This window comes from Talpa europaea (assembly GCF_964194135.1).
Source record: "Talpa europaea genome assembly, chromosome: X".
NCBI classification, from domain to species: Eukaryota; Metazoa; Chordata; class Mammalia; order Eulipotyphla; family Talpidae; genus Talpa; species Talpa europaea.
The window spans coordinates 61831035-61856041 of record NC_140081.1 but is presented as its reverse complement, the minus strand read 5'-3'; the positions used below and the strand labels follow the sequence as shown (position 1 = coordinate 61856041).

Below are 25007 nucleotides of genomic sequence, written 5' to 3'. Positions count from 1 at the left end.
TTAGAAAACAGAATTCCTTATGAAATACAAAGCTGTAAGGGGGGAAATTTTTTTAAAAAGAAACACCAAAACATGTAATCGAATTAGGTCACACAATTACTTAGGTTCTACCTGGCTGATGAGCAAGAAAAATCAGGGCAGCAGTGTACAGCACCCTCCAAAATGTATAGAGACTGATGGTGGACATTTACTATCTTAAATTATGTGCAGTAATAGTTTAACACCAAAAGAGTCAATATAAAAGAAATAATGGAAATGAAAATATTTACAAATTTTATTCAAATGCTTTGTATTTTCTCCATCTTAATATGACATTTTGGAAAAAAAAATAATATAAATGATTCTGGAAGGACACGCACCAAACTACATTTAGAGGTTATGTCTGGGGAATGAGACTGAGGAAGCAGAGCTGTTTACCCTGAACTTCCTACATTTCTGTATTTGATTAGTTTTTGTTAAAATGAGCATACATTGCTTTTGCCATCGGGGAAAAGATTGAAGATGATTACAAAACGATTTAACAACTGCACAAATGCTCTGCAGCCTTCTGGATCCTGATAAGGGCTGGCCACTTGAAGGGTGAAAAGTCTAGCCCAGAGGAGAGCAGGCCTCAGAGAGTACTGAGATCCAGAGAGCCTTGTCACTTAAGGCTGAAAGAATATACCCCAAATGCACATGGAGCTTGTCCCACTCTGGCGGGATAAATCTGCTCACCTTTCAGGGTGCTCCAGTGGATTTCTGTATCTGTTCCTTTAAGATCAGGATACTCTGCCTCTGCTCGGGAGGCAGCATGGCGATCTGGTCTGCAGTCAGCTGAAGAACCTGCATAATCAAAGCAGCCTGTGCAGAGGGGGGAAAAAAGGTAGTACGGTTTAATAATGGCAGCTGAAAAACACACTACCAGTTTCTGTCCAGGGGATATTTCACACAAGAAAACAGCAGGCTTCCTCAAAACAAAACCAAAAAAAAAAAAAAAAACCAAAAAAAAAAAAAAAAAAAAACCAAAAGCAGTTGGTTAGAAAAGGTACAATGAAAAGCACAAGTATAGCAATACCTAAGATCAAAAGATTTAAAGAAGATACCTCCGTGAACCCAATGTTCTTGAAGACTAAAATGCTATCTGTGAGCCCTGGGAAGTCTTCAGCTTTTAATTCTGTTCTGAAAGTCTCTCCTTTTCATAAGGTTTAGCTTTTCCATCACCATGAGGCTCCCCACAATGGTCAAATACAGAAATAGAAAGATATACTCGTGGGGAATCTATTCTTTTTAGGGATAAGGTAGAAAGGAGAAGAAGAAAGGGACAAACAAAAAAAAATCCCCACTATTGGCAGATGAGCACATATTTTCAGTTAAGAAAATCAAAAAAGAATTCAAAATTAGACTATAAAACATGACTCTGTAGGGACTTTGAAGACCCAAACCTCCCAGTAACTGTGAAGAAGACTTTAAAAGCTTTGTGCATATGGAGGCAGTAAGAGAGCCATGCTTACCTTCTCATGGTCCTGTGGAGTGACTTGGTTCTGCCCAGGACTAAAGCCACCAGGCTGGCCTCCACCCTGAATGTTTGCTCCTTGCATACCTGTTCCCTGCATGACTGGAACCTATGTGCACAAAAGATGAAGAAAGATGCTCAGAACTTTTCACATATAGGTAACCAGAATTCAGTAATAGCAATTAAAAAAAATTGATCTGATTATGGATGTGAGTTTAAGAAAAAAAAGCAAATAAAGGAATCTGAAGATCATTTCCTACTATAGCAACAGCAGAAGGCAGAGTTAGCCAGAGATCAACTAGCAAGTCAGACACATTTGCTTACGACAGATCTAGCATCATCAATAAATACCACACAGCACAACTGGACACCATCAAATCAAGCAAAATTCAGCCATATAAGCACAAGGAAAACTAACAGCATCCTGGAAATCAGTGCTCTGTGGAAACAAGTGAAAACCGAGGGATTCGAGATAACGTATGCTGGTCTACTGGGGAAGCTACACTCACAGGGACACCACCTACCTCTGTTCAATCAGACAAAGGAGGTTCATCCCAAAGGGCCCTACCTCACAAGTAAGGCAGAGATGATCATGATTGCAGAGGCAGAAAGGAAGGCCTCTGGGGAAAAGATTGCTATTAGCCCAACATTTGCTTTTTATAAAAAACTTTCCATAGAGAATACACAACAGATACTTTCTGCTAAATACAGACCAAGAAATATGATTGAAGTGAATTAAAAAAACAAAGTGCAATTATGTCATAACTTATTGGTAGTTAAGATCTTCTGTCAGTGAGGTCAATCTTTTGGGAGACTACCAAAACCCAAGGAAAAAGCCACAGAGCAACTAGAATAACTGTTAAAAGGTCCCTATGCTGGAGTTAAGTTCAACTCAGGCATTCACCCAGAGGTTAGGTACTCTTCTTAAAACACAAACTGTTAACAAACTTGTTACCTGCTTTCCCAGCAGATTAGAAGCAACAAAGCACAAAAGAAGTGTGGATAAAACGTTAGGAGCAGATACCATGATAGCAATGTGAAGAGTCAGGTGACAGTCTGATGGAGGAGACCAGAAACCAAAACAGGAGATAACTATGCTTTCAATTATAGCACATACAATAATGGGTGCACTTAATGATGATCTTGAATAATCAAAAACAATTACAATTATTTCCACATCCTGTTTAAGAAAGGAAGGAAGTATAATACACTATAAATTATTTTTCATCAAAATAGTTTAAAAGCTTGATAGGGTGGTTTTATTACCTGGAACATTTACTTACAAGCAATAACTAATTTCCCAAAGATACTCCATAAAGCATTGTATGCTCTGTAGAGATTGGTAGAATATTATCAGTTTCTGTTCTTATGAGTACTGCACCCACAGACTGATATCAAACTTGATGCTCTGTGACAGATTTGAAACATCTATGAGAATAACCTTTTTGAAGCTTCAGTCAATACTAATTTGAGGTACTGTAATGTGATTGAAGCACTCAATGGCCATGTTAAGTTTCTGAGCATGCCATTCTAGGCAGACAAGGAATATGAGTGACCCTATACCCAGATTTGCCAAGACAATCTCACTTTATACTTCTGTCCCAGGTACAAACAGAACTCACTTTTATTCTCAAATGTGTCTCTGTTTGTATGATAAAATTTTATAATCACCCTAGTAACAATAAACCTTGCACTGACAAGTTTCTAACTGGGTGGACTGGAGCTTATTTTAAAATCTAATTTAAAATTACAAATCAAGGATAGACTGTTAAAAAAAAGGCACAGAACAGTGAAGGGGGAGGGGAATAAGAATATACATTGACATTTGAAAAAGTAAGAATATGTATTAAAGATACATTAAAAATCTAATTAAATTGATTATAGGAGATGAGGGTGAGAGGGAAGATGGGTACTGTGCATCTTTTATACAACAATGAAGATACTTGATATATACTTTTATATAATATTTAAGTATTAATTTAAACAACTTTATAAAGGAGTAAGACATTTTCCAGAAATGGTCTTCCAACCGTTGTTTCCAGTATCTTCCTCCAGAGAATTATCCACAGCCATTACATAAACACATCAGGTAGTTATGTGTTGTCTGTCTCTCCAACTATAATAGAATGTAAGCAGAGACTTCATTTGTTCACACTGCTATATCCTCATTACCTGTAACTCTGTCAGGTACCTAGTAGGTGCTCAACAAATACTTGCTGACTGTCTGACTGAATGCACAAAAACAATTTATATTATGTGGCTACCAGAGAGGGCACAATAAAAATCAAGGCCCAGGAAACACATTTTTCAAAAAGCAAAACTTACCAAAATAGAACAGTTTACACATACTAGGAAAAAAGCACATTTAAATTTTGTATTAAAGAGGGAGAGGCAGATACCCAGACATAAACACAACACAGAGATAATGGGACAGAAATAGAGTGGAAAAAATAGTGGGTTCTATTCCTTGCTCTGCCACTTTTTAATTCTATTTGGACAAGTCACCTGAATTCTTGGGCCTATAAAATGAGAGAAGTAGATGGCTGACATATTCCATTCCAGCTCGCGTGAGTGCTCACACACTCTCTCTCATACACACTCACCACATGCACAGACTCTCATACGAGGAAAGTAAGGGGCACATAAGAATTTGGGAGAAGAAAGAAAGAATTACAATGAAGAAGACATATATAGGAAGATGGCAGGTGGAGGAGCTCAGGAAGGATACATACATACAACCAACTGGGGGTGAAGAGGAAGGTGTTGAAAACACACAAGCAACCATAGACACCACATACACATAACTGGAGGGAACCCAACAGAGAAAGAAGAGACAAGAATTCAGTTGCATGGGTCTTAAGGTGAAGCATTAGTAAATTGCCTTTTATATGCCACTACTTGCCTTCAGGCTACGTGATGAAAGTAAATTAAAATAGGTTTCTATTTTACCTAAATGACTATTAATAACTCTTCATAAGCTCTAACACAATGGTTCTTATGGTTGTGCATTAGAATCACCTGGGGGAATCTTTTCAAATTATCCATGCCTTGATTCCACTGGTGTGCTCTCTATCCCCTGAATGTTCAAGAGTTCTGCTCTGAATGAAAGAGTCCCCAAAATTAGGGGGCAAGGTTGCTCTTTCGGACTATAATACTGATGGCCAGAAAAATCAATACCCTAAGGGACTGAAAAACTAAAGGAAGGGAAATACTAATCTTTCCTCTCTAATAAGCTGAGAAAATAGCCCAAATCAAAAAGCAATAGTAGTCAGGGCTCAATAATCAATTCTTAAATAGATCAGTATGTCACATAGAAGCTATGAATGTGTTACACATACCTGTCTGGATCCCTGGGGGCCAACTGCCCCCATGTTAATTGGATTGGGACCCTGGATTCCACCAGGTATAGGCCCTCTAGGGCCAGGGACTGGGCCCCTAGGATCCATGCTTCTGGCTTCCATTCCTCTGACTTCCATAGCTCGGGCCTCCATCGCTCGAGCCTCCATCGCTCGGGCCTCCATTGCTCGGGCCTCCATTGCACGGGCCTCCAACCCTCTGGCATCTAGTCCTCTCGCTTCCATGGCTCGTGCCTCCATCCCTCGTGCATCCAGGCCTCGGGGATCTCTTCCGCCTATAAAGTAAGTTGCAAGAATACCACTGTGTATTGTGTAGCTACTCACCTTTACTGCCAAGAACCAAGAACCTTTACTGTCAAAGATAGGAATCTATTTCTCCAATCACATTTCCCCCCACCTACCTAAGACTGCTTTCTCCTCCCCACTTTCTCAGATTTGCAGATACACTTTAACAATGCTTGCCAGCCCTACTGCTCCAGCATTCTTTAGCCCAGATTAGAGACTAAGGCATCTGGATTCACCATCAGCCTACAAGTACCAACCAGCCTTACCTCTGCCATCCAAAGGTGGACCCCTCTGATCTAGCATGGGTCCTCTTGGCTCTGCCATCAGAGGCCTGGGCTCAGCTAATGGCCCTCCCCTCATCTCATGTGGGGGTGGGCCACGGCTGTCATGGCCAGGGACATGGTGCATGGGTGGACCCTGATGAGGTGGTCCCAGATAACCTCTAGATGTAGAGAAAAACATTTTATTTTCAAACAGAACAAAACAACAAAGTATCAACCAGAAGACTAGCAAGCAAAAATCAGACAAAGAACTTGTATTAAACATCACTCTATAAATGCTAACAAGAGAGTATCAAAGAAAAGCTATGGGATGTATATCCACGTATTCTAGAATTTCCTATTTGGTTGGGGCACTCATAATTTAGGAAGGATTAATGCCTATCCACTCAATACAATGATCACACAGTACAGTGCTTAAAAACATGGGTTCAAATCTAGGCTCCATCATTGATTAGCTGTACTACCTTGGACCATTACTTAGCTTCTCTGAGCCTCAGTTTCTTCATCTGGAAAATGGGTCTACTATTAGTATCTATTTCACAGGGTTGTGTGGATTTAACAAAATAATATTCATTAACAGGGCCTCCCCAGTGGCGCAGCGGTTGAGCGCTGGGTTGCGAAGCTGCCCGCAGCCTCTGCGGTGCCGGTTCGATCCCCGGCTGCTCCCCGGCCACGGGAGGAGGGTCCCACATGGCGTGCAGACCTCTCCTGCCGCCCGCTGCTCCCCTCAGCAGTGTGCTTCGGTCCTTCTGCCTGCTCTGCTCCCCGCTCTGGCTCTGGTGAATTCTCTCACCCTCCCGCGCTTCTGACTATACCCAGTGCATGTATAAACAAAACAAACAAACAAATAAATAAATAAAACATGCCTCTATAAAAAAAAATAATATTCATTAACAGAATGAAATAATGAATGAATGAAATAGTGGATGAAATGAAATGCTCTAAATATTCAGGCACAATCCCCATTAATGTCAATTATTACTAGTAGTATGACAACTACTACTACTTCCAATAACATAAGTTTTCCTTGTTTGGGTACTTGTTCTAAAATTTTCAATTTCCAAAGATGCAGTAGTCATGGTTACCTCAAAATTACATACTCAAGTACATAGTTCTGCCTTAGAAGTGCTTAGTCTTGGACAGCAGCCATGAACATTTATCTTCTGAAGTAGGCAAACAAGTACACAGATTTTACTCTCAAAGCAAGAGAAAATTCTGATTTCCCCCATCTTTCCCTTTGATGTTAGTGATTACCTTGGCTCTACCTCTCCAGTTACAGAAAGTAAAGTGCCTCCACGTGGGTCATTCGGAGCATCTCCTAACAGACCTCGAGGAGTGGGGACGTTGGCAGGCAAGGCCCCACGCTGCATAGCTGCTCTGGGGTCTTGCATCGGCACTGACAGGGAAACAAACGGGGAGTTACTGCTGTTAAAGACACATAAGGAAATAAGAAATGACTCTCTGTACCACTGAGAACATAGTTCAGACACCTTGGAGTGGGTGAAATGTCACCACAGCGGATTCCTCTTGCAGCTCAAGAACAGAAGCAGGGTGTAGACAGAATCTGTGCCATATCAGAGGTATGGATGGAATTATACAGAGAGCACACAGGAGAGCAATCTGCCAATGACTAGCACTGCAACCTGAAGAAACTTATGCTTCTGGTTTTCCTTATAATCAATCAGTTCGAAGACTGAGTCACAAAAGAGAGGTAGGGTGTTGGCACAGCTGAACCCTGCCATGGCTCTGCAAGAACCTGCTGTCCCCTCAGACTGCTGTTCCATCCAAGCCTCCTGACACCAGTAGGCAGGGAGTACAGCCTCAGACAGATGCCCATATCATCCATGTTCTGTGACCCGTGTGAAGAGGTCAATCTTATGGCCTTAACAGGAAAAAATTAAAGAGACAAAAACCAAAGACACTACTTTTTTGGGTTCCGAACGTGAGGATGACTGCCAAGCAGCCCTTGCACTCTCAACGTCCCACCCTGATCACCATAAGCACATGGAAACTGGCAGATACAATGGGTACCTTGAACTCGCTCAATTGATGCAGGCCCGGTGGGTCCCACGGGCGAGTGCTGTAGGGTTCCTAGGTAAGCAGTAATTTCAAAAGGAGAAAGAGCAGACACTTAAAAGAGCTTGCACACACAAGCAGAAACATATACATATTGGAGAGTTACACTTGTAAGTTAGCCAAGACTTCAAGAGTTTGAGCCAGGATACAAAATCTTCCAAAATTATATTCACTTCTTTGAAATCTGAAACTGCTTCATTTTGATGCGATAGCTCCCTCAGGTGAAACTTGTGGACCACTGATTTTACTTGTTAGGAATAAGCCAGCCATTTTCAGTTTTCACCTCTGCTACCATAATTTCCCCTAAACCTCCTTATGATACCATTAAATTAAAAAACACAAATTATAAAAAGGATAGTTTTGAATATCTAGTTAGACAAAGAACATAAACATATTTTCCTAAGCAAAAAATGCAAGAAATACTGAGGGAAGCATTGGACCTGGAAGATAAGACTTATTCTGTAGAGGCCCTTAACAGAAGTGAGGTAGTACTATTTTTGCCATATTTTAAAGCACAAAAATTTCTGCTATCAAAGATTATCAAATGGGGGAAGTAAAACTGAATGGATTTTAGACAAGGAGAGAATATATTATCCCTCAAGAAATACTCCACCATCTCCAAAGAAAAAATGCAGTGGCCAACAAGCATATGAAAAAATGTTCAACATCACTAATTATCAGAGCTATGCAAATCAAAACCAATGAGATACCACCTCACTTCAGTAAGAGTGGCCCACATTAACAAAACAGGAAACAACAAATGCTGGAGAGGATGTGGAAATTAAGGAATTCTCTTACACTGCTGGTGGGAATGTAAACTGGTCCAGCCACTATGGAAAGCTGTGTGGAGGTTCCTCAGAACACTAAAAATGGCTCTACCGTATGATCCAGTGATTCCACTCCCAGGAATCGTCCCGAAAAGACACAAAAAACACTATTTTGAAAGGAAACATGTACTCCAATGTTTCCTGCGGCACTATTTACCATAGTTGAGATATGGAAACAACCCAGATGACCCAAAACAGATGAACAGATCAAAAAGTTGTGGTATATTTATATAATGGAATATTACTCAGCAATCAAAAAAGACAAACTCATGCCATTTGCCGCAACATGGATGGAACTGGAGGGGATTATGCTAGCTGAAATTCGTCAGAACGAAAAAGATAAATACAGGATGGTCTCACTTTTATGTGGAATATAGAGAAACCAAACAAAAGGTCAAGAAAAAATTAAAACTAGTAAACTGACTGTAGAACCGAGGCATACAGTGAAGAGGGGATGTGGGGGGAATGGGAGGGATGAACACAAGGGAATATGGTGATGTCTTATGGATGATAAGGTGGTGGGAGATCTATGGGGACTACAACAATGTAAGAAAAATAATTAATAAAAAAAGAGAAATACTCTGCCACTGCAACTCTTTGATAACTAACAAATATCAGAACAATATCTAATAAAGATTAATGAGATGCCAGGTGTACCAATGCTAAACAAAAGTGGCAGAAAGCAAGAAGTATCTTCTTAAACATGTCACAGTCACTTTTCACCATTAGAAATGTGCAGAAGCAGCATGGATTCCAAGAAAAGACAGACAAATTGGGCCCAAATGAAAAGATTCTTGCTTCCTCTGCTAGCTACTGAAGAAAAATTATAAAACTCATTTCACTGTCTCTTTAGGAAGACATGCTTGATATACCTTCAAAATATAAATCATTTCCCTCATTAACTTCTTCCCAGAAAGGTAAAGATAACTACAGCAGGAAGGCCTGTCAGGTATGTACTAGACAGCTGGTCACTGACTGGGGGCCTGAGGAGAGGTATAAGCACTACTGAAACCTGAATCCTTTTTCACAATTACAGAACTACACTGTGGTACACAATGTACTGACAGCGGCCAAGGGGGTGGGCACAAAAGCACAAGCTGTTCAGATGAAGTATTTGGACAGGAGCTTGTCCTACTGTCAACCATCTGACAAGATTATTAGTTGTTGCTTCAGCAATCAAGCCCAGTGTACAAACCATAGAAAAAGCATAGCAGGTCCTTGAAAATTCTGTTTCCTTGTAACACTGATGACAAAAAAAAAAAAATTCCCAGTCAACACTGAATGAAGTGATGTTATCTGAGGACCTGGTTTCATCATATAAAGTCATATTTTTCCTAGACCCCACTGATGACATTAAGAGAGGACGTCCCTTCTAGTACACAGGTCTGTTGCTTAAATATTCTGCTTTTTAAGACAACAGATTTCACTTATAGGCCATATGCTAAGAAGAAATAACTTAACCTTCTCTATGTCCAAAGCAGTCTTCTCTGGCCACAAGGACCTAATGAAAAATAGAAGACACTAAGGAATATTTTTGGAAGTTAACAGAAGCAGTATGGATGGACAGAGTATCGATTTTGGAACCCAAGACCTCTAAATCTTAGCTCTGCTACTTACTAGTTGGAAGAGAAATGCACACATCAAGTCCAGTGCACATTACTCAGATATCAGTCTTTACTTACCATGTCCCTTTCAGTAAGTTAACACTCAGCTTCCATCTTTTACTGTAAAACTGGGGTGCTGCCATCCAACTCACTAGGCTGTTTATGAATGTTAAAGTGGCCCGCAGCATGCACAATTTTACTGTCACTTTATTCTATTTTCTCACCTCCTGACATTATTTTCAAGTAAAACACTGAATTTTCTTTTTCTTCAGACTCTAATAACATGGAGAAATAATGTGGAGATTTTGGAGTGGCTGCTGCTGTGGTATCTAGTTTACTGCCACAGTACAACATACATTTACCAGGAAGGCTTCACAGACCTTTCATTCCCTCCCAGCCCATCTTACATCTTACATGCTCGTTATTCAAATTCTGTACTCAGTCAACAGAGATCCATAGAGGGAGAGAGAATATGTCAACAAAATCATTAGACTATCAGGAAAAGACAATACAAATTAAACAGACATGAAGGGCCCATCTGCTTCATCATCCATTCTTATAGAGCTGGGCTCTGAATCACTAGATGGAAAGTCTAGATCAGTGCTGTCTAGAAGAATTTTCTGAAACGATGGGCATTTTCTTTATATATCTGCAATGTCAAGTATGGTATCCACTAGCCACATGTGGCTACTGAGCACTTGGAATGTGCTCAGTGTGAATGAGAAACTTCAGATTTTATCTAATTTTAATTTATTTAATATTCAAATAAGCACATGTGGCTAGTGGCTGCCACATTAGAGTGCAGATAGAGAACATTTCCAAGTCCAGTCCACATCAATCAGACATTAGTATTTATTTACCTTGTCCCCGCTCCATGGGCACTGGTCCACTTCCTGGCATTCCAACCTGGGCCGGCATTCCTCCTAGAGGATAAAGGGCAAGAGAGGAAAACAAATTAAGGCAGTGGGGAAAAACTATCAAAGTGGCTGAGTTGATAAATTTTCTGCCCCACCAACAGAAACTTACAAAGGAACTACTGAACAATGCAACTAGACAGAAGATGGAGTTTCTTAGGATAAATTAAGGCTTTGTGACAGAAAAGTGAGTTAAATAAGAATACTTCATCTCACTTGCTACTAAAATCTTGGCAAGAAGTCAATTGCACTTACCCACATTAAGCCTCCTCACAGGAGATAGCACACCGTTCCTGAGAAATTTTGCAAATGTGTGGGTAGACTGTTTTAGTTGTGAAGATTTGTAGGGGCATGGCTGGCATTTAATGAGAAGCTGACAGGGATACTACATGGCCTACAATGCAGAAGATAGTCCCACAAAATCAAAACTTACCCTGCCTTGCCACATTTTGAATGTCTCACTGAACATTCATATAAATGAAACCCTATCTACAGTCATCTGTATTTAGAACCCGTCTGTTTTATTTATAAACACGGTTACTTGCCCTTTTGTTTATATGTACGCTTTTTCAGAAATGCAACTATGAAGTAAATCATGGGTACTGTATGTTGTTAAGAACCTAGCCAAGAGTTTTCACCACTTTCAAAATCACATCACCAATGCCCACAGTCCTCGTGGTATCTGAGTAGCCAAAATAACATAAGCATTTTCTGTCTACAATTGTAACTTTTAGTCATGATAAAGGTATAAGCATTTGACTGTTAGATTGTTTTCTACTGGAGTTGTCCCTGAACACTTGCATAATAAAACATTCTTAATTATAAATAATTTTCTTTTACTTCTCTTTTACTCCATATTGTAGTTAGGGTGCTATAAATAGGTTTTTAAAATCATATTAAGTAGGTTGTATCACCTGTGCATTTCACTTCAGCACAGTACAGAGCCACTGCAAAATATCTTGTTATGAAAAACAACCACAGAGTCTAACAGTGTTGAAAACCCCTGGTCTACTCTTAACTTGCCGGGGTATAATGACTGCTATACAAATAACTATGTACCACAAGTCCTCATTTGGAACTTTCCACAGAGCAATTAGTCTCTTTCCCTCAAAGGAATAACATATGCTTAAGTGGGGAGAAATGATAAGCAGAACTGCTTGCAGTTCATTAATATTTACCCAAAATATCAAGTACACATCAAATTCTCTCATTCTACTTAACATGCCAAGCACCAAAGAGTCATGGATTAGGAACCAGAACCTGAGCTAGCCCTAAGAAATTGTGATTTTAAACAAGCGATTTTATAAAATAAACGTATCACCAGGCTTCCTCATTTGTAAAGAAGTTGATCTAAACCAGTGGTTCTAGCAATACGGTTCCCCAACCCAGCAGCATCTGCATCACCAGGCACTTGTTAGAACTGCAAGTTATCCGGCCCTACCTCAGACTTGATGAATTAGAAAGCCTAAGGGGTAGGGATGAGTAATGTTTTTTAATAAGGCTTAGGTGATTGTAAGCACACTAAAGTTTGAAAACCATGGGTCTACATGATTTTAAAGCTCTCTTCTAACCATAACATCCTATGATTTAGTCATAACACCCACCAAATCAGTACAAAGACTTAGGGTCTGAGGAAAGGAGTGGCAGAAGGAAGTATAAACAAAATTTCTCATAAACCATCACACATGGTACACGGGCTAGATTCCCAGAAGTGGAAATGGGGGATCAAAATACAGATGAATGTTTAATGTGGGACTATTTGCTTAAAAGGCTGAAGAAGGGCCTCCCCAGTGGCGCAGTGGGTTGAGCGGAGCGCTGTGAAGCTGTCTGCAGCTTCTGCAGCGCTGGTTCGATTCCCAGCCGGCCAGGGAGATTCCCACATGGCGTGGCAGACCTCTCCTGTCGCGCCCACTGTTCCTCTCAGCAGTGTATTTTGGTCATCTGCCTGTTCTGCTCCCCATTCTGCCTCTGGTGAATCCTCTCACCCTCCTGCACGTCTGGCCTGTAGCCCGGTTCTTGAATAAACAAAAAATAATCTTTAAAAAAAAAAGGCTGAAGAATCTACCTTTCCACCAGCAGTCTATGTGTCCACTTTCCCTGCCAATATTGTGGCATCCCTCTGTGAAACTTATGCTTGTGATGTGTTTAAAGAAAGTGAAATTTCACTGTTATTTCATGTGCAATTCCCTGAATGTTATCGTTGGGCATTTGGATTTGCTCTTTCATGAAATGCCTTTTCATTTCCTTTGCATCCTTTCCTACTAGGTTGTTCCCCCTTCTCATCAACTGTCAAAGAGATTTGTACAGGGTATCTCAAAAACCTAAGTGAAGTTTTAAGTTTTAATAAGTATAAATACAAGCTCACACACACACAAGAAAAAAAATCACTGGAAAATTTACTTATTAAAATTCCTATGCTGGGCCTCCCTGGTGGCACAGCTGGTTGAGCACTGCGCTATGAAGCTGTCCACAGCCACTGAAGCATGGGTTTGATCCCGGCCAGCCTGCGAGAATCCCACATGGCGTGGCAGACCTCTCCTTCCTCGCCGGCTGCTCCCCTCAGCAGTGTCTTCGGTCCGTCTGCCTGTTCTGCTCCCCGCTTTGTCTTTAGTGAATTCTCTCACCTTCCCACGCTTCTGACATGTACCCAGTTCTTTTATAAATAAATAAAATCTTTAAAAAAATAAATTCCTATGCTGCTTTCACTATTTCATGTATATTTTTAGGTAAAATGTACTTTTTTTTAAAAAGATTTATTTATTTATTTATTTTATTTATTTATTTATACAAGCACTGGGTACAGTCAGAAGTGCGGGAGGGTGAGAGAATTCACCAGAGCCAGAGCAGGGAGCAGAGCAGGCAGAAGGACCGAAGTACACTGCTGAGGGGAGCAGCGGGTGGCAGGAGAGGTCTGCACGCCATGCGGGACCCTCCTCCAGTGGCCGGGGAGCAGCCGGGGATCGAACCGGCGCTGCAGAGGCTGTGGGCAGCTTCGCAACCCAGCGCTCAACCACTGCGCCACCCAGGAGGCCCTAAAATGTACTTTTTGTTGTCTTTTATAAATTTTTTATTTCCTCTTAATTCAAGAATTATGTTCCTTAATTTTCCAAGTTTTTTTAGTCACCTTTATATTATTTCTCATTTTATTGGTTTAAAATAAAAAAATGTGGCCTGTAAAATCTCTATATTCTAAATTGTTTTGTATTTTATGCTTAGTACGTGGTCAACTTTAAAAACTTTTTTCTCCTAAAACTCCCCTTTTCCCTAAGCCCTTCATGGTTAAGAATACTTCATCTCACTTGCTACTAAAATCTTGGCAAGAAGTCAATGCACATTAAGCCTCCTTATAGGAGATAGCACCATTCCTGAGGAATTTTGTAAACGTGTGGGTAGATTTTTGGTTGTGAATGTTTAATTCTATTCAATGTTGATTTACAACATTGTGTATGATTCAGAGGTATAGGTCAATTTTTTTTAAAAGCTTCTATGGTCATGGGGGTGTGGGGAAAATGTATTCTTCTAGTCAAAAGAGATAACGTTCCCTCTAAATGTTAGTTCAAGCTTACTGATACCATTATTTCATTCCTCAATGTCATTAACTTGTATTTTGCCCACCAGCACAATAATTTTCAAAATGTGTTCCGCAGGTGACAGTGATCTACACACTGTATGACAATGTAAGTACAAAAATGGAGGACACTTAAAAAAACTTACATAGCAATTTAATACTGCTGTGACATCCAAGTGCATGACTAGTACACTTGTCTCACTAAACAGTGAGGTATAGAACAGTTTGGGTGTTTTTCAACTGCATGTTATGAGTTGCATGCTTGTCACATGTGGCAGGACCACCCTACAACTTGTGATATTTTAAGCTAAGTTAGGCACCTATAACTCAAAAAATGTATAAAATATAAACTCTATTATAATATTAAAAGATAATTCAACTATACCTCTAAAGGATAAATAAGGGCCTCTCCGGTGGCGCAGTGGTTGACGCTGGGCTGCGAAGTTGCCCGCAGCCTCTGCAGCGCCAGTTCGATCCCCGGCAGCCGGGCAAGGGTCCCACATGGCGCGCAGACCTCTCCTGCCACCCGCTGCTCCCCTCAACAGTGTACTTCGTCCATCTGCCTGCTCTGCTCTGCTCCCCGCTCTGGCTCTGGTGAATTCTCTCACCCTCCCGTGCTTCTGACTATACCCAGTGCTTGTATAAATAAATAAATAAATAAATAAATAAATCTTTTAATAAATAAATAAATAAAGGATAAATAAAAATTGAGTTTGCTGAAATTTTTTTAAAATTTTCTTCTTCTAATTCTTGTCAACTTAGCTTTCTAGACTGGTTTCTCTACAAAACAGATTTTAGATCCAAATGAACACCCATGAGTAGTACCATAGTCAATCTAAATGAGATTAGGTAAAGTAACAAAAAACAAGCTCATTGTCTAAAGACATTAAATACTGATATACATGGTAGGTTCATACAGGTCATTCATATGGGGAATAGTTACTGTTGAATGACAAAAACTACAAGTGTATAAGCAATACTCCATCCATTGCCTATAAAAACACTCTCAATGAACATACAGTTGTTAAAACTTTTTTTCCTTTTGTTGTTTGGTCTGAATATATTTTATGAAATGCAATTTTATGTCTATTAAATAAAATAATGTGATTATATATTTATGTGCTTTTTTCATGTATTTATAAACTAACAGTTCCTACCTTTAAATAGGAGAATTCAGTCCATTCACATTTAGTAGAATAGTAACTCTACTACACTTTATTCCATTCGTTTATTCTACCTTTATTATTACAATGCCATTTCCTTTTTTCCAAATTTGCTGACTTGGTCTAGTTTCCCTTCATTCCATTTTTCCCCTCATTAATTCAGAAGTTTTGTTTTTTTTTTTTTAAAGATTTATTTATTTATCCATACAAACACTGGGTACAGTCAGAAGTGTGGGAGGGTGAGAGGATTCACCAGAGTCAGAGCGGGGAATAGAACAGGCAGAATGACGAAACACACTGCTGAGGGGAGCAGCGGGCGGCAGGAGAGGTCTGCGCGCCATGTGGGACCCTCGCCTGAGGCTGGGGATCGAACCGGCATTGCAGAGGCTGTGGGCAGCTTCGCAGTCCAGCACGCAACCGCTGCGCCACCAGGGGAGGCCCTAATTGGAAAGTTTTATTGTACTTTTCCACTTTACCCTCCTTTTCCTTGCTTTAATCATCAGGCATAGAATTTGTATGTAAGAAGTTAACTATTTCCTCCACTTGGGGTATACGCTTCCTAATTATGTATTAATTCTATATCAACATCTCATCATCACACAGTGATTTAGCTATACCATGTCATTTGCTGTAACAAAACTTAGCAAAATACCAAAAATGATGATGACTCTAAGTGAAACATACCTCCAGGAGCTAAGGAACCAGGCCCAGGCCCTGTTACAGCAGCTGGTATCTGCCCTGGTGCTGGAACTCCAGGCTGCATAGAAGCTTGCATCAGAGGAGGCGCACCATTGACATGCAATCCACCCTGACCAAGAGAAAAACCAGAGTATATAATCATGTCTTTGTGGAGACTCAACACACAAAGTCTAGGACTTCAAAAATTATTTAAATTGACACCTCCAAAGTCTCCCAAATATGCTTTTCTTACAGCATGTTTTAATCCACATTGGCTTTATAATACACTTTGAAAAAAAGTTGCAAAGCACACAATGAGCCTGGTTATGCAGAACATGGTTAAGATGGGCCATATTCTAAAAGCAGAGATTGACAATTCTTAGCTCTGTGGCAAGGCCATAGGTAGCACTTATTGTTGACTTCATGGCTGGGACCCGGCAATAAGGTTTTAAAAAATGTGCTTTGAACCCGAGGAGAAAAAGGGATTAGGACTTTTATTTTTTTAAAAATTAACTGTTGTTAGTTTACATTTTTATGATGAAAGTTCTCTTATTTGACAAATCTTTTCTTATCCCTGTCCTCAGATATAATTCCGGTTTGGGAGGAGTATGTATTTATTTTTAATACATTGAAGTTCTAGAAGGAAAAGTAATGCTGTCCATAAGAACTTAAAGTCCCTTGGAACATAAAGAGCTTAATAAAGAATAAAAGTTATTAAAACAAAAAAACACATATAGTGTCAGAGGACACAACTAAAACTCCAAAGTAGAAAAGAGTAAACTGTATAGTGAGTTAGATAAAAGAAAACAGGATGTGAGATCAGACAAAACTAGGTTCAGGTCCTGGATTTACCATTTATAATTGTTTCTTTTGGATCCAGTTTACCCAGTTGAGCCTTAATTTATTTCCCTTCTATTTCTGAAAAAGTATGTATTGAATTAAAGCAGGGGCTAGCAAACTATGACCCATGGGCAAATCTGGATCACTGCCCACTTTCGTAAATAGATTTACTGGAAGTCAACCTTGTGCATTTACTTATATATTGTCTATGGCTGATTTCACATTCCAATGGCAGAGCTGAAACAGATCTGTCATAGGTACAGACCTCATGGCCTGCAAAGCCAGAAATTCTGACTATTTGCCAATTGTCAGAAACTGTCTGCAGATGCCTATACTATATATACCTTTGTATGTGTTCATCCAAATTATTTACCTCTGCTAATCTGATAGGTGAAAAATGATAGCTTATTGTACTTGCTGTTTAAATTTATCTTATTTTGAGGTTGAGCATTTTTTTGTATATTACATATTTGTATTTCTACCTCTGTGAACTATTTATGTTCACTGCACACTTCTTACTAGGTGAGTTGTAATTTTCTTTCTAATTCATGTCTTTATTATAAAAAATTCCAGATTGATAAATTGTATACAGAATAAAATAACTGCACAGCTTAGGAAATAAAATTATATTTATGATTATATTTTCCCATATGGTCATCCCCAATTGCATCCTGAATCCCCCACATAAGAATTCTTATAGATGTTTTCAAATTTTATGTAAATCATTACATAAATCTTTGCAATTCACTCAATACATTTTTGGGATATATGCAGACACAGATACGACATTTTGGGAATTCATTTTCACTTCTGTATGGTATTGTTTTTTGAGTAACCTGCGTTGAGACCATATATCCTAATTCATCTTTTCTGTGATACAGAATTGTTTTTGAAAGTCATTCATGTTGATACATGTAGTTTGTTTAACTGGTATAGAGTATTTCACTGAATAAACATACCACACTTTCCCCATTTTTCCACTGATAAACATTTCAGGACGCTTCCAATTTTTCACTGTTGTAACGTAGCAGCAAACATTTCTAAACTAAGGGTTCTTTATTAGGTAACCATCACAAGTATGACAAAAACTTTTTCCCAATTTTTCATTGATGTTTCTTTTTTTTTTCTCCATATAGTAAATTTTCAGTTTTCAAGTCAATCTTTTATGACTTCTGGTCTTTGTGTCATGTTTGATAAAAATGGATAACAAGAGTGTCAATCTCATATAATTGCTGTATTGAATGATAATGTACATGGAATAACAAAGTGCCAACTACCATGCCACACATGCACACACACAAAATTAACTCAAAAATAGGGCGCACAGAAAGGATCTCTTTGTTATACAAACTTGGAACCAAAACTGTATTCATTCAAATGTCATGTACTCTATAAACTGGAAATCACAATTATGATCTCCAGCTCCTGACCATTCTTCTTTTGACATATCCTCCTAAAATGAAAACGACATTCTAAGAGACATAAAAGAAATGTTATCAGAGAAAGCCCTACCAAAGACTGGGCTTGAGGGGCCTGAGGATTCTGCTGGTTCATTGCCACATTGGCTCCTGAGCCAGGCCCAGCACTGTGAACTGGTTGAGGGTTGCCTGCAATCAGCGTTGGGATATTTGTCTGGCGATGCAGAATTTTCTAAAAAATGAAAAAAATAAATCTATGAGCTGTCTGTTTTAACAAAGCAATCAGGTAGTTCCTACCCCACTCAAATTTAACCATAGCACATCTATAAAAGAACCAGAAGCACTCACCAGGGCAATCTCTGGATCCACAATTCTCATCACTACTTGTGCTTGTAGCAAAGCATAAGCCAGCTGAGGATTCTGAAGCAACATGTTCCGTGCTTCTTGGGGGCTATTCTGGACACAGAGCTGAGAAGATAAACAGATTCATCATCAGGCTCAATACTGATTACTTGAAAACTGATAGTGATTTAGAGCCAGTCCCATCTGAGAAATGTGATATTCAAGAGACTTTTAAAGCTATCATTGGTTTTGCATAGCACACAAAATCTCGGTCATGGCAGGCAAGAGAAGGAAGAGGCATTTCAAATACCATAATACCATCACTTAGGGGAAAAGCCACATTTTAATATCTACATCAGGTATCTGTGGGTCATAAAAACCCAGAGAGAATGTGTAGCTGTTTGTGCACAAAAATGGAAAGCTCTTTGCACAAAATGTAAAATACAGTGTACACACAGGGAATTTTGAAGGTATAAGAAATGGTGGTCTAAGCACACCTTCTATTTGAGCCCAGGGAATCATTTCCATTAACTTGATCAATTAACTCCTTGAAAATTTGATGTGATTTGATTTATTCATCCCTAAATTCATAACTTAATGCCTCCTCCCACCTTCATTTGTTTCATCAGTTCAAACATCTGCTCTGGTGGAAGACTGGCAACTGCTTTGCTAATGGACTCAGGGGCATCCTCAGGACTGATGGTCTCTCCATAAGGTGACTCAATGACAGGGGCACCAGTGCCAAGGCCTGATTGGGAAGAAAGTACAAAAAAGTTAAGGAGGCAAATAATGAGCTAAACCATCTCAAGTATAGCAGGTCCTCGAACAATGTCATTTTGTTCAACGTTGCAGTTTCCAAGAACCTTTCCAAGAACGTCAAGTGAGGACTTATTGTATCCATTTTCCAGGGCTGTAAGAACCAGTTGATAACTTTAAATTCTCTGAAGCTGAGAAATAAGTAATTTGAAAGTTTCTTATTTCTGTGGGGGAAAGTGTCCGAGTGTATTTTCCACTCCCAAGGAAAGCTAGGACCAGGCTTACACAGGAGGACATTGTTAACCTAATCAGGAAGTAGGCATACTAATTTCCTTTGACAAGTCATTTCAGAAGCAAAAGGCACAGAAAAAGATGCTAATTCTAAAATGGAATTCCAGGACCTCTTGCCTCATGAAAAAAGTCTTAAGAATGCTTTAGTACCCTACACTCCTCCACCAGCTACAGAAGATCTGGCAACAGTGGAAAATACTGGTAAACACAACTGGCATAGTTCACACTACTAATGGCCTGCTGAGCCTGGATTCATTTTCAACTGGAAATCAACTACTTACAAACTGAAAGACTTCTAAAGTCAACTTTACCCTGCTTCTCAAAGATATACTTCCCTAACACAGGTATCTCAAGTTGGTTAATTAAAGAAGCAATGTGGCTAACCATTTCAGCAGATGCTAAAACTTGTCATAAGTGGACAATCTTCAATGTTACATCTTTACTAACTCATGGTGCATACAACTTGGGTTTATACTCACTCTTCAGCTCTTCTTTGTTCTTTTCACTGGCAGCATTGTCCACTCGAAGTGCTCTCCCACTGAATTCACGGCCATTCAGGTTTCGCATGGCACTAAGTGCAGTCTCTTGGTCTTGGTATTCACAGAAGCCATAACCCTTTGGCTTTCCTGTCTCCCTATCATACACCAATCTGGAGAGTAGAACCAAGTATCAGACACAAAGTTACATACACACAGGGTTCTGTGAACACTGGCATACTCTAACTTGGTCCACTGTGAGACAAATAACGGTATCACTCTGCCTCACTGAAATTCTATTTTAAGTCATGTTTAAATAAAAAAAAAACACCTTATAGTAAAAATGGTTATGAGTGGTTTGGTATGCAAATTATCTCAACACAGCCATTACAAACAAGAAGGATGCATGTGAAAAGTCACTAGTAAAAACCTTGCATTAACATTAGGGCCAAATAGGTGGTGATTTTTAAGAAACTACCACCAAGAAGTGTAAGAGGCTCTCACCTGAAACTAACAACAGGTCCAACCTCAGAAAAGATGTCCTTTAACTGCTCTTCAGTAGCTTCATAAGGAATGTTTCCCACTAAGGAAGAAAATATTTAACATTAAAATTCTGAGTTCAAAACCTAGATCTTCCTAGTGAGAAAGTAAACAGTTCATTCTATCAACTCATATCAATAATGATGTAACAATTGGCTCAAAATAAGTGTTCCTCAACCACAGCACCATTAATACTCCCATAGACAAGATTTAAGTCTTGTCTGCTGAAGACCCGAACTACAAAAGAAATAAACCACTGAGCCTAAATAAAAATGATGTAGGCACCCCTAAATATTACTTTTCTGGTTGATCTGAAGAGTATTAGATTTACCTTAACTTTGGGGAAAATACTTTAACAGTAGAATTTACTCAAGGTCTGCAAAGTCTGTCTCTCTCTCTCTCCCTCTCTCTCACCCCAAAATTATAATTTTTAAAACCAGGTCACACATCTGTATTTCTATACATATACATACTCAATGGAGAATGACCATGAATGTAGTGGAGGAAGCTTACAAATTACTCCCAGCTGTTGTCATGTCCCTTTCAAAGGGTGCTTTAAAATCACCACACACACTTTAAAAACACAGCTTATTTCGGCTGAAAAGATGACACTGAATAGACTCAAGCCTCTTTAAAATTTCTTTGACAAGGTCTTAACCGTCCATTCATTTGTATTTATTTAGAATCCACCTTAAGACTCCAGGTGACCGTTACCACGATCGTCGAACTAAAACGTTACAGATAAAAATAGAGTACTACAAGTGCTTATGAGAGGGCGGGAAATGGTGACAGGGATGGTTATACCCTTAGCACACAATCTGTATTCCGGGATGGGGGCAAGAAGTAGTACCGGAGAGTTGCCACACGTCCTCACTTCTACATAATAATTGAAGCTCACGAAAGGAGAAACTCATAGACGCTGAACTCTAGCTTAACTTCCTCATCCACACCGTGGAAAGGCTGTGAGACCTCGGGAAGAGGGGTGCATCACTTTGCCCCCGAGTTCACCAGGTTGGCCGCCCCAGAGCAGAGGGAGGCAGAGTTGAACGCCCGCTCCATCACCGGCTCCCACGCGACTCGTGAGACACAAAAGGCGTTTCTCGCCGGACCCCGCCTCTTTCAGTCCCTCCCCGATGCTTGGCTCCACCGCGTTCTTCTCACCGAAAACAGATCGTAGAGACCGATCCACCGCAGGGTCTCTCACAGTCAAACCCGCCATCGCTCTTTTCCGGCGGCTTCCGGTGCGCCCCAGTACACTTCCGTGTGGCGCGTGAGCCCGGCGCCAACACGCTTCGTGACGACGCGTGAGCCGGAAGTGCCAGGGCCGGACGGACGCACGGCCCCGCCCCCGGCGTCCTTCCGTTAGTGGAGGCGCGCATTCGATTCCCGAGGGCCCTCTACCCCTGCATTTGGGGCCGCCGCCTGAAAATAACTCACTTCCCAGCCGGATTCGGGCGGGCCAGGCCGACTCGGAAGACTTTTAGTTGGAAGAATTCCTTATAGCTCATTCGCTTTTCGGCTAACGCAGAGAATCGTCGACCACAATAAAGATGGCGGCAGCGGCTTTATCGCGGTAACAGGGAAGTCGTTTGCCAACACCGGGACGCCTGCGTTTTAATTCCGCCCGGTTAAGGGAGGGCAATTCTTGGCCCCTCCCCAGCAGCGTGCAAGTTACCATTTTGCTTGAGCTGCGAGTGTGCGGAAAGAGTAGGAGCAGCCTAGGAAATAAGAGTGAGGGGTGGTCAATGTCAAGGTGCCAACATTGCTGAGAGATAGGGAGGTAAAAGGAGAACAGCCCCTGTCTACCCCCCTGTAGCCCCTCGGTTCCAGGTGCTTGGTGGTGGTGAGGGGGTGGCCTGGCCGAGGACCTTGCCGAGCAGGGTATCAGAAAATATCTTTGATCGGTGGTACACGACAGTCAGCTGAGGCACAGTTTGAACTTAACGTTTCTCCGACTCCAGAGACTGACAGCCAAACCGCTGTATCTAATGCCTTCCAGTATAAGTGAAACGATATGGATGAACATATTTGATTATCAATTTTTGGAAAAGAACTTAGAGCATGTGACAAGGTAACTGTGGGTCAGTGAATCTGTTATAGGACAGGGAGAGGGGCAGCCCAAACCCCGCAAACCTGCCTATTGTCTATTCTAAATGGGTTCTGCCATCCGCCGCATCAACACAAAACATATGAGACTTTAATGGGAAGGAACTTTAATAAAAACTAGGAAACAATATAGGTAAGGCAAAGAGTCTAGTTTCTAAATGAAGCACCCAAAGTTACCCGTCACCTCGTGGGTAAAAGTCCATCCAAATGGGATTGGCCCAGAGCAAGGCCCCAAAGCCTGCCACAAGTCTAAAGTATCTTCCAGTGAGGACCCACAGAAAAGAGTCAGAAACAACCAAACAAGCCCGGAAGGAAAAGAGCAAAATCAACATCAAGATAAAAGCTGCCATTGTCACCTCCCCATGGGTCTCACCCACATCTGTGTCACCCCGTCCACGACCAACGCAGCTTCTTCACGTGTCTCTAGGCTCCATCCTGCCTCCTTCCTCAGTCTCTTCTGCAGCTTCTCCTCTTCCTGCTCAGCTCCACCCTTCCTTGGGTGGGGCAGGGAACCTGGAACCTCCCCCTTTCCTGGGGACCACCCTGTTACAGTTCTTCATAATGAAACACCCAGGAATACCTTGATACACTAGGTAGGGCTCGTTTTGCTGCCATCAATCATCTGTAAAGAATGAACTGTTTATTCTATCACTTCATCAACCCGTTTTGCTCTACTGGTTATAAAAGAGGAGGTGTGAGCCAAGGGATGGTTTCTAAGCTTTTCTTTTTTTAATCGTTCGTTTCACTTATGTGCTAGTGACCGCTGCCTCAGTGCCTGTTGTCCATGAGAATCTTTTCCCATCACTGTGGCGCTCCCAGAGTGACAGCATTTCTTTTGCCTCCAGGTTATAGCAAAGTGAAGACGGAAGGTGGGACATCTGATGCTGTTGTAAGTGTTATTAATGAGCCTCAACAAGATATATGCAGTGTGAAGAGGTAGGGGGAAACTAAGGAGGATGCATTTCTACATAAATGGGATGAAATATACAGGATAAATGTTTCAGAGACTCTGAGTAGAAGAGAAAGAGTACATGGTGGAGAATTTAAGAATTTGGGAAGCCGCAATTAATATTTGTGAGTGTAGTGGCAGGATAGGCACAGGACAGGGTATCTATGATCCGGCAGACGGGTAAAGGAGGAGTCCTGGAGTCCTAGGTGGCTTTAACAGGCTTTTATTGAGCTTTACATGTAGTGTGGCAACCAGGTACACAGCAGGCGGGGGTGCCAGAAGGCCGGAAGTCCTCCAAGCCCCCAGCAAGTCTTCACTCTGGGCTTCTCTGGCTTCTTTCTCCCCTTATCTCTCCTGCTTCTCTCCTGCTTCTGCTTCTCTTGGTGACTCTGTCTATACTCCTCCCATGGCCCACAGAAGTAAACAACACAACAATGTAACAACTGCAGGTGCCCCATCAGGCAGGGTAATCCTAATGGTGGGAGGGCAGAAAAGCCTGAAAACCATTTACCCTATGCTGGGGCATTGGCAGAACATTATGTGGGAAAGTCCCAAATTCTTATCCAGTCTGGTTTATGACAGTAAAAATCTTGAATAAGGTATGAAGCAAGCAATGACTTCAAGATTGTGAGCGCACAAACACTCAGGGTTTTTCTCATGGCCATAGAAGTTAAAACTTCCAAGGCTAGGGTAACTAGTAAGTACATCATAGTTGACCTGTATTTAAAGCTCCTCAAAGAGTCATGGAATGAAATCCTTCAGTGGTCCTGCAGGGAATATCTGAAAATGCAGTAACTCCTGAACAGACATCATTGCTTGGTAAAGATTCCAGATGACACTGTAGCATTACCATGTTAGGAGAAACCCTCAGTGAGCAGTACTTGCAAAAGTTAAGGAAACTTGGGGCCCTCACAGCACCTGAATGCTCACACAGAGATCCTTGTCAGTATCTGAATCTAGGTACCAATTGACTAGCTTTCCAGAAAGAAGACATCCTTCCTAAGTTTTGTACTGCTAAATTATCAAACTGGTTCTGCAACAATGT

The 25007-nt window shown here is 40.7% G+C and overlaps 1 protein-coding gene across 5 annotated transcripts; it reads right to left on the bottom strand.

The window, feature by feature from the left end:
* Positions 1–717: 717 nt before the first annotated feature.
* CSTF2 (cleavage stimulation factor subunit 2) lies at positions 718–22126 on the bottom strand (the record flags this gene model as incomplete). Of its 5 annotated transcripts, none has more annotated exons than XM_084258712.1 (14): positions 718–840; positions 1491–1601; positions 4831–5123; positions 5400–5575; positions 6669–6810; positions 7446–7505; positions 10782–10844; positions 16251–16374; positions 18597–18734; positions 18851–18970; positions 19456–19592; positions 20371–20540; positions 20872–20950; positions 22069–22126. In XM_084258712.1, the coding sequence occupies 14 exons, from the start codon at positions 22124–22126 to the stop codon at positions 718–720; spliced, it is 1794 nt and encodes a 597-aa protein (XP_084114838.1). The 5 variants fall into 5 exon arrangements, with proteins under 5 accessions (XP_084114838.1, XP_084114840.1, XP_084114839.1 ...); XM_084258714.1 differs by having other exon boundaries at positions 6669–6732; XM_084258713.1 differs by lacking the exon at positions 7446–7505.
* Between the last annotated feature and the right edge of the window lie 2881 nt (positions 22127–25007).